A 10,012-nucleotide genomic window follows, 5' to 3' on the forward strand; every position below is an offset into this window, starting at 1 on the left:
CGGGACCTCCTGCAACACAATCTACATACTCACCTCCCCCCACTACTGCTCTGTCCACACCTCCATCACCGTTGTCCGCCACTCTCTCTCTTGCAGAGGCTGCGCCCGCACTCCAGATCCGCGAGGAGGAAGTGCGCCAGATGTTCCGGAGACAAAAGATCAGGAAGGCACCGGGCCCAGACGGCGTGTCACCTTTCTGCTTGAAAATCTGTGCTGAGCAGCTGGCACCCACCTTTGCACGGATCTTCAACCGTTCCCTGGAGCTGTGTGAGGTGCCCTCGTGCTTCAAGAGCTCCACCATCGTTCCAGTGGCCAAGAAGCCCGCCATCACAGGTTTGAATGTCTATAGACCTGTCGCACTGACATCTGCGGTCATGAAATCTTTCGAGAGGTTAGTGCTGAACCGCCTGAAGGATGTCACGGGCCCCCTGCTTGACCCCCTCCAGTTTGCCTACCGGGCAAACAGGTCGGTGGGTGATGCGGTCAACATGGGACTGCACTACATCCTGCACCACCTGGACACCCCAGGAACGTACGCCAGGATCCTGTTTGTGGACTTCAGCTCGGCGTTCAACACCATCGCTCCTGACATCCTCCAACAGAAGCTCATCCAGCTCGTGGTGCCTGCCTCCACCTGTCAGTGGATCACCAGCTTCCTGACCAACAGGAGACAGCGTGTGAGGCTGGGGAGCATCACATCTGACACCCGGACCACCAATACTGGAGCCCCTCAGGGGTGCGTCCTCTCCCCACTGCTCTTCTCTCTCTACACCAACGATTTATCCTCAGGTGACTCTCCTGTGAAGCTCCTGAAGTATGCAGATGACACCACTCTCATCGGACTGATCCAGGACGGTGATGAGACTGCGTACAGACAGGAGGTGGAGCGGCTGGTCCACTGGTGCAGCCAAAACCACCTGGAGCTGAACCCGCTCAAGACCGTGGAGATGACAGTGGACTTCAGGCGAGACCCTTCACCACTTTCACCCCTCACTATCCGTAGTAATACTATTCTCTCCACAGACACCTTCAAGTTCCTGGGAACCACAATCTCTCGGGACCTGAAATGGACCGGCCACATAGACTCTGTCCGGAAGAGGCTGTACTTCCTGAGACAGCTCAAGAAGTTCAACCTGCCGAGGGAGCTGCTGAAGACCTTCTACACTGCCATCATCCAGTCTGTCCTCTGCACCTCCATCACTGTCTGGTTTGGATCGGCCTCCAAACAAGACAAGCACAGACTGCAACAGACAATCAGGACTGCAGAAAAGATCATTGGAATCAACCTCCCATCTATCCAAGACTTGTACCTGTCCAGGACCAGGAAACGTGCAAGTAACATCTCTACAGACCCTTCTCACCCAGGTTGCAGTCTGTTTGAACTACTCCCCTCCGGACGGCGTTATAGAGCTCTGTACGCCAAAACCAGCAGACGCAGAGACAGCTTCTTCCCCCAGGCTGTTGCTCGGATGAACTCACACCACTCTTAGAGTCTCAGAGTTATTACTGTGCAATAACATCCTGCTCTCCACACCTTTTTTGAATTGTCTACACTGTTTGTACTATGTGTCCTCTCTGCATCCATTGCAGCCTGGTCATCCTGGAAGAGGGACCCTCCCATCTGTGGTCTCTTCTCAAGGTTTCTCATTTCCCCTAGCTGGAGTTTTGAGTTTTTCCTTGCCCTCTTGGGAGTTTAAGATCAGGGGATGTTTGAGAATATTTGCCATTTTTCACATCTCCTTAGTGTTGTTATTCACCTAAATGTTGAACAGAGGCTGTGATTTACCGAAATCAAATTCCTTGTTTGGCACGTTCAAACATGGCGAATAAAAAACTCTTGAATCTTGGGATATTGGGGTTTGGTGTCAGTAATGTATAGTTACTGACGACAGAATATAGAACGGCCAGTTGTTTGTGACCAGAAAAAAATGAGAAGGTGACCGTATGTGGGCTGCAGGACGAAGAAGCGAGTTGGGGGTCAACCCGCAGCTGTTAGGCAAAGCGATGGGGTCAAGAGTTGTCGGGTATAAAGCATGGAGACTAGAAAACTCAAGGCGGCCACTCAACAATTTTTCTTTGGGCGTGAAGCACTTCATTCTGACATCGTTGGAATAAAATCTTTTCCCAATCAGCCGTGTGTTACTGAAGTTTTCCTTCCCCGAGCCAGCCACCTTCCACCACGTGCTTTTGAAAACAAGCTGAACACCGAAGACAATTCATGATATAAAGGTCTTTTGAGCCATTTTCATCAATGTTGCCGTTTGGCACAAATTCTACTTTGGTTTCGTGCCAAGAGATGAGGAAACCTCCGTTTAACGTTGTTAATATGAATATTTTTGCGTGTTTATGGAGAAGGGACGTAAGAAGACCAACTGTGTGCCACATTGTCCTCTCCAGGTATTTTTGTCTTGAACTGATGTTACTAATTTTGCCGCTAGTTTTGTGAATGCCACCGAGTACTCTTGCAATTTAGTGTTTTCAAATGGAAAACTATTTATATTGGAAAAAAACTTTATTTTGCTGTGCTGTTGATTGCGGTTTTGTGTAGGTGTGCAGATTAAGAAAACAAGCTGTGTGTGTGGTTTACGCGATTAATGAACTGATGGATGCATTAGTGCTCACCTGGTTGTTGATGTCATCGATGGGCTCGATTCCAGCGTACTAAAAAACGAGCAGACAGGCAAGTAAGTGGCGGGCGTGCCAGAGAACCCTCTCCTTGCTGTCTTTTGAATTGCACTCACGGATCCGTCGTCGATCCTAAGTCTCTCCCGTCGCTCCTCAAAGTCCCTCAGCAGTGCCCCCATCGGGCCTTTTGGCAGGGGTGAAGCTATGAGGATCACATGACATCACATGGTTCAGTATTGTGTGATGTCTTTAGCCAGGTTATTGATTAGTCAAAAGAGGAGCCGGTTGGCCAAGGACTTTGGTCTGTCTCTCCCAATTGTTTGCAGGTCATGATTGAATGTTCCAGTCAGATAACCAACGCGAATGAGAAGCGACAATGCCACGCCATCTGACATGGATTGGCTTCGTGGCGAATGATGGAGGCATTTGTGTTTGTGATAAGGGAAATTGGCAAACGAGAGAAGGACGACTTTGGGACCCACCTGAGTTTTCTGTGGGTAAAAGCTGCTTGGCGGTCATCTTTGATGCCTGCGCCAACAAAGGAACTGCAAAGTGAAGGTTGGACTCCCTGAACTCCCTTCTGGGCTCTCTGCATCCTCTGGACAGTATAGAATCCCTGGACTCCAAGGACTCTCTCGACTGTCTGGACTGCTGAAGCTCCCGCTCTCGTCGTAGAGCCTCTTCTATCTCCTTCTCAATGAAATTTGGAACACTGTTTTTCCTAGTCTTCAGGTCGGTAGACTCCCGCCAAGAAAGAGTTCTGGTCCACGAGCCGACATGGGAGGAGGAGGAGGTTTCTTTGGCGTGTCTATGAGGACAGCAAGGAAACAAAATGACCTCCTGGTCCTGCCGGTCCTCCTGGAACTGTTCCTTTGGGTGTAAAAGCGCTCTCGGTGGTTCTGGAGCCTGCCGATTTACTTCCCCCTCATGGTTTCCCTGCTCAATAAAAAAGTGCAACTGGTTGTTAGGAATTGGTTGTGACTGAGCACGCTTGCTTTGAATCCCCACCATGTGTGAGAGACCTTCATGGTGCTTCAGGCCTCTTGAGCGCTGGAGGTTTTCCTCACGTTCTCGAACCGAGCGGATCTCCTTCTCAATCGGGGTCTCGTCGTCAACATCAGACTTGCCTTTCCTCACTGCTTGCGGAGGAATGCTGTCATCAAACACGTCTTTACCGCTGACGAAGCCACGGCATCCCTCTGCCCGCACGTCCTCAACAGCCCAAAAATTCAGGTCGTCCACTGTGCCACTAGGACCTGACCTCTGCTCATTCCCAGTTGAGGTTTGAGTTTTGCCAGACTGGGAGTGGCTAAGGACGGTGCGTTCGCCCTGCTCCAGCTTGAGGAACTGGTGCCGAGCGGCACTGAAGTCGATCTGCGCCCTGTCGATTATTGCGGAGCGAGGGGCTTCTAATCTTACAGGGCTGTGGCTCAAAGTCAAACCTTTTGCCTGCATATTTGTTGATAGACTCCAATCCCGCTCGTTGAGCACACTCAGCTGCTCACTGAGCTTGAAAGTTGGATTCTTCTTTGGGGCCTGCTTTTGGATAATTTCCTTCCTCAGTTGTCTCTCTTCTTCTTCGCCAAACACTTGACAGCGGTTGTCTGGCTGGATTCGGTACGGTGACTCCTCCGAGTCTGGAAACAGACTCTCTGTTTTGTTGCTGCCGGTGTAAGTCTGCACTTTAAAGGCCTTGCCTTCCTTCAACGTCGTGAGATGAACCTGCCGCTCAGGCGAAAGCATCCACACCTCATTCAGCTCTGCTTCCGGACTCGTCGGGTCTTCCACAATGGAGTAAAACCCACAGCGGGATCCTGAGCTGCTGTCAGGACTGCCCTCGTCCGGTGACATATTGACCTGAGCCGGCCCCTTGGGTGCCAAGAACTCGTCTTCACCCCTGCTCGGACGCAGCGGGGGGGACGGAGGCTTGGGCGCAAACCTCCAGGGAATGTAGTCCATGGTGACGTTGAAGACAAACAAATCAGGCAGGATTCCAACGCAGAGCAGCAAAGGGGGCCTTAGCAGGGCGACGACGGGAGGAACGTTACCTCAGAGACGACAAGAAAGGATATTACCGCGGCGACACGAGAGGTGACGACAACAAAAGGAGGGCTTACTATGGTGATAACAGAGAATTCCCTATGGTGGCATGGCCACAGAGGAAAAAGCGGCTGGCACAAAGGGGAGCCCGTTCTTCGGACATCACTGTTCGCTTTTGACCTAACTTGCGTGTGCAGCCCAGTAGATAAACTGAGGGCGGCAGCCCTCCCCCTGCAGTCAGCTGATAAGGTCAACTGACATAAGATGAGAGTTCAATATTGAACGAGCCAAAACAAGGTAATGGGTGTTGCCAGACGGAAATCCGAGTAAAAAATCATGGTGGATTTGCGAATCCGCCTTGTTTATTACTCGGTGAGAATTTTGTAGTCCAAACAACTCAAGGATACCAAAGTGGAGAGATCAAAATGTTCCGTTGTTGGATTTGTTGTTGTCAATCCACACAAATCATTGCAAAACATCAGAAACTCAAAGAAGTGCCTGGTCAAATTTCATTTTTCAAGCAGTGTCCCCACGTCTGTGGGCAAAGTCCTGCTTGTTAAGGAGTTTCAGAAATCTTTTATCAGTATAGAGAAGGATTTGCCGAAAGACTTCATTTCGTTGATGGTTCAGTTCCTTCAATCTATGGAAATGATGGACACAATAAAGTGGTAAATTTGAAATGACACAATATAATAACTGCTGGGCTAATAGGCTCCAGCACGCCCGCGACCCCTGTGGGGACAAGTGGTATAGAAAATGGATGGATGGAAATTCTAACCCGAGCCAAATCCTAGTCGAGGGGGAGTGGCTGATGGTGCAGGGGTACACTTGCTTTTCTTGTGTGCCGACAGAGTTCGTTTCCCACATATGACGGTGTGAGTGACGGTGTGAATGTCAGAGTCAGAGAGTCAGAGTCAGCTTTATTGTCAATTCCTTCATGCTAAGACACACAAATAAACCGAAATTTCGTTCCCCCCATCCCACGGTGACGAGACACAGCACACGATCAACACACAAGTAAAACAACGGGGGAGAGAGTTCAGGACCCCAACAGCCTGGAGATCACAAACTTCGCCAGTGGTGCAGTGCTGGCATCCCACAACAGAGTCCCGGCACCATTCGTCACGGACGTAGACGCACAGTCCACCTCCTCGCGATGTTCCCCCTCGTACAATGGCCCGGTCCGCCCGATAGCACGCCATCCGCTCCAGATGCACAGCAGTCACGCACTGTCCGGTCCGTAGAACTCAGCAGGCATGTTGATGTCCAGCGATCGAACGTTCGCCAGAAGAATGGAAGGCACGGCCGGGCGAGCTGGGTTGGCCGCCAGCCTGGCCCGGACGCCCAACCGGGGGAGGAATAGCAGGCGCGTCCGGCGGCGCTCCAGGACGGAGCAGACCGAGCGCCTTTAATGTCCCCGCTTCAAAGTCCAGATCGCCACAAAACTCGCTTTCGCCGATGTCGAGCAGAACCAGCCCGCCGCACTTGTAGCACAACCCGGTACGACGAGACGAACACACAAAACTGTCGGACAAACCCACATCAAACGACAAAACAAAACACCGTTGGAATGTGCGAGTAACAAAACAAAAAAATCCTAGCCGAAGCCCCGCCCCCGTCTTTTAATGGCTGCAGCGAGTAGTGATGTGCATTCCAGTTCTTTTAGGTGAACTGAATCTTTAGAATCGGTTCACCTTTAAGATTCGTTCAAACGAATCGTTCAACGACTCGTCCCCCCCCCCCCCCCCCACACACACACTGATCCGTTTTTTTTTATTTTTTATAATTTACACAACATCCCGTGGAAGCAACCCATACACATCAATACTCAAACAATACAACTACACCCCCCCCCCCTCCAAATTATCATTATTATATAATAATAATTGGCTCGGGTAATTAACACATTTCTTTCTATAATACAACATACAACACCTACACACTGATCCGTTGGCGACAGTCGCAACCCGGTCGTGAACGGGAAGTTGCGTCACTGACTCGTTCGTGAACGGGAAATTACGTCACTGACTCGTAAAGTCCCGCCTCCATCTAGCACTCGCTGCTGATTGGTGGTCGTTCGCGAAGATTAACGAATGAGTGACGCACAGCATTGCCGCTATGCCATTGCCAGCCGACACACGTTATGCCGACATTGATGTTTTAATTCGTTAATTTTGGGGACACCAACTCATATAACAACATAAAACACATATCCATATTGTCATATAAAGCAGTTAACCAAATGTCTGATTTTTGTTTTGATTGGCGAATATAAAAACAAGGAATAAAACACCAGACAAGTTTTAACATAACATAATAATAATAATAATAAAACTACATCTCAAACCAGCAATTTAATGTGAAACTGCAGTTGATATATTGGATAACAATATTTAGGCTTATATATGCATACACGCACTGGCGTAGCCAAGCCGGGGCGAGCCGGGGCGGCGCCCCGGTTAGGACTCCCTGCGCCCCGGTTGAAAAAAATCGAGCTTTTTCGATTCTTCATTTTCATGCCGTTTTTTTCTTTCGGTCTTGCGCGAATGTGCTTGCGCTATTCTATGTGCGCGATGTTATCCATTCACCGTTTGCCTCCCGGACCCGGATGTTGTTTTAGCGATCAGCGAACGGCGTGGGTGATGTTCGATTTTTTTTGCTGTGGGCGCGCGCCCCTACTGGAAAAATTCCTGGCTACGCCACTGCATACACGTAATTTAAAACCTACTATAAGTAAATCGTAAATCTACATTCTGGATTACATAGTTCACGCCAGGAGACGCAAACACGTTCACTGACTGATCCGTTGATGCACGGGAAGGCAGTTCACTCATTGACTCGTTCGCGAACGAGAAAGTTAAGATTCGTTCCCTCACTGATCCGTTCCTCACGATGAACTGGAAATGCGAATCACTCACTCACTGATTCGTTCACTCACAGATTCGTTCGTTGGTGAACGGGAAATGCAATTCACGACTCGTTCGTGAATGGGAAGTTACGTCATTTTCTTCTACGTTTTGTTTTACGGCGAGGTGGCACCAGCTTCAATGGGCATTACCGACACCTACTGGTTGAATCAGATGAAGTGAAACAAGAACGAATCACTTTAGGAAGTGTTTCGTTCACTGAAACGAGTCGTTCATTTGAACGAACCGTTCACTCACGAGCCAACACGAGCAGCGAGTGATACTTGTACTCCTCTTCATGATTGAAGCGCTCTGCTTCCTTTTGTTGTATTTATCCTCCAACGAGACGGTCAGTTTGCCGCGCTCTGACTGAGCCCAAGGAAGAGGAATTGCAGAGCCTTGGGAGTCGCTGATGGTGCAGCAGGGACGTGGCAGTGCCTCACCTTGCCACCAGGGGCAGTAAAGGGCTCAACATGGTTTCCTCAGCTGTCACCATAAGTTGTTAAAAAATGAATAATATAATATCTGTCCTGTGGCCTATGCTTTTAATGCAATTTTGGTGTGTTTCCTATACATTTGGATCATTTTCATAGTCAAAATAGCTGTATTTCTTGTTCAAATAACAACGGGAGACGAGAATCATGGAGGCTGCGGCAGTGACAGGTTGTGCCGCTCAGGGCGTGCGTGTGAGAGTGTGCTCCACTCACACACTGTACTGAGCGCGTGCAAACGGCGCGTGCTTGCTTGCAGTCAGCGGGTGAAAATACGAGCCTTGAGGCAGCCAGTACCTTTGCCGCGAAGATGGGGCGATAGTGAGCCTCCGGCTAATAGTTCACGACACGAGTAAATGGGAGAGTAAATTAAGAAAAAGAAAATAAAAACAACCAACAACATTCGGTGCTAACGCGTTGCTATTTGGCTTTGTTTTCCCTGACAATGGAGGATATAATCTCGAAAATAAGAATTTTTTAAAAACTTGACTTTCAGTCAAAGCAAGAAACCATAAGTAAGGGAAGACCAACGCCAGATTTGCGAGGATTAATTCAAACTACGGGCCTCCCGGGACGGACTACAACACGTTCGTTTCAAAAGGATTGGTACTCTAAAAAAGACTGGCTTTGTGGTTGTGCTGCCAAAAATCTACTTTATTGCTTTCCCTGTCATCGAGATCTTCGTCCAGAAGGACAGGAGAATGGACTTCATTTACAAGTAAAGGTAAGAATACTGCAGTGGTGTGTTTAAATGTACAGTGGTGTGTTTAAAATGTTATTACATTTAATCAAGAATGGGATAACAACCATGTATGCATGTAAATCTGACTTGTGAGTCAGTGCCTTAGCGTCACAGTACGTTTGTAAATCTGACTCTGTCAGTGCCTCACCAACACCAACCCTCACCGCACGTCACTGTGGTGCAGGGGTGCACTTACCAGTCTTGTGTGCTGACATTGTGAGTTCAATTCCCGCAGACGCCGTTGTGAGTATGTGACAAAAAAACGTCATAACATTGGCGCAGTTGACTGGTGTCGAGGACACGTAGGTCGCATGCGACTCTTCCCGTCCTGCACCTGATGCTCAAATAATCTTTTCCCATTCAAATGAATGGAAATATAGTAGAAGTCCATTCCAACTTGTCTAAGACAACCAAACAGTTAGCCAAGCTAAGCATGGGGTTAGCTCAGGGGTGGGCAAACGTTTTGACTGGCGGGCCGAATTGGGTTCTAAATTTTGACCGGGGGGGGCGAACCAGGACCAGATGGACGTAGTGTTTGTGTGAAGTAATAGAAATGACATATAAAGGTCATTGCATAAAAGGTTTTTACATTTAGTAGGTAGTAAAGTATGGATATTCAAAAAAAGCTTTTCGAAAACAAATGCATTTATTCATTAAAAAAGATTTCACCAAAAAACTGCTATCAGTGATTCTCATTAAATACGACACTGTTATTATGAATAGTAGTTTCCGTCACTTCAGCGCCTGCAGGTCAGATTTATGAAATATGTTAATCTAATGAGGCGAAATCACATCAAACGGCAAACATTCTGACCAAATACATCATCTTGAAGAATCAGTGAAATAATACAACGAAATAAAGTAATAAAAAAATCAATAGTATCGTTGGTCTCCCTTTTTTGCTAGTGCATCATGGTCTGGAGTAAAATTTGTTGTGGTAATTCTTAGGATAGAGCCGCGGTGTTGGTCTGTTAACCTAGCTCTGCGACGGGCTTTGTTGACGTTCATGTGGCTGAACGTCTGCTCACACACGTAGGTCAAGCCAAATTGTCCACTATTTTTTTAAACACTCGGCACAGTGTCCACCTTTCTTTTCCTCGGGCCACTCATTTTAATGGAAGGATTCCAGGGGAAGGTTTGTGGGTGGCATTAGCGCAAAACTGTATCTGAAAGCTCAGCGCGCGAATTACGAGAATGCTGACGTCACT

General features: G+C 48.4%; 1 protein-coding gene across 5 annotated transcripts in view; it reads right to left on the reverse strand.

The window, feature by feature from the left end:
- The window catches only part of LOC119121616 (mitotic spindle positioning), a 39,793-nt gene extending 34,707 nt beyond the window's left edge, over positions 1-5,086 (reverse strand). For 4 of the 5 annotated variants that reach the window (XR_005097707.1, XR_005097706.1, XR_005097705.1 and 1 more), the window contains exons 1-3: positions 3,108-5,086; positions 2,742-2,827; positions 2,623-2,661 (exon numbers count right to left, since the gene is read on the reverse strand). Coding sequence is in view for 2 of the 5 variants with exons in the window: in XM_037249410.1 (XP_037105305.1) it covers positions 2,623-2,661; positions 2,742-2,827; positions 3,108-4,584 (1,602 nt within the window). In the remaining 3 variants the exon portion in view is untranslated. The remainder of the gene's footprint in view (positions 1-2,622; positions 2,662-2,741; positions 2,828-3,107) is intronic. The other variant, XM_037249412.1, reaches the window with a different exon arrangement.
- Between the last annotated feature and the right edge of the window lie 4,926 nt (positions 5,087-10,012).

This window comes from Syngnathus acus, chromosome 4 (genome assembly GCF_901709675.1).
Source record: "Syngnathus acus chromosome 4, fSynAcu1.2, whole genome shotgun sequence".
NCBI lineage: Eukaryota > Metazoa > Chordata > Actinopteri > Syngnathiformes > Syngnathidae > Syngnathus > Syngnathus acus.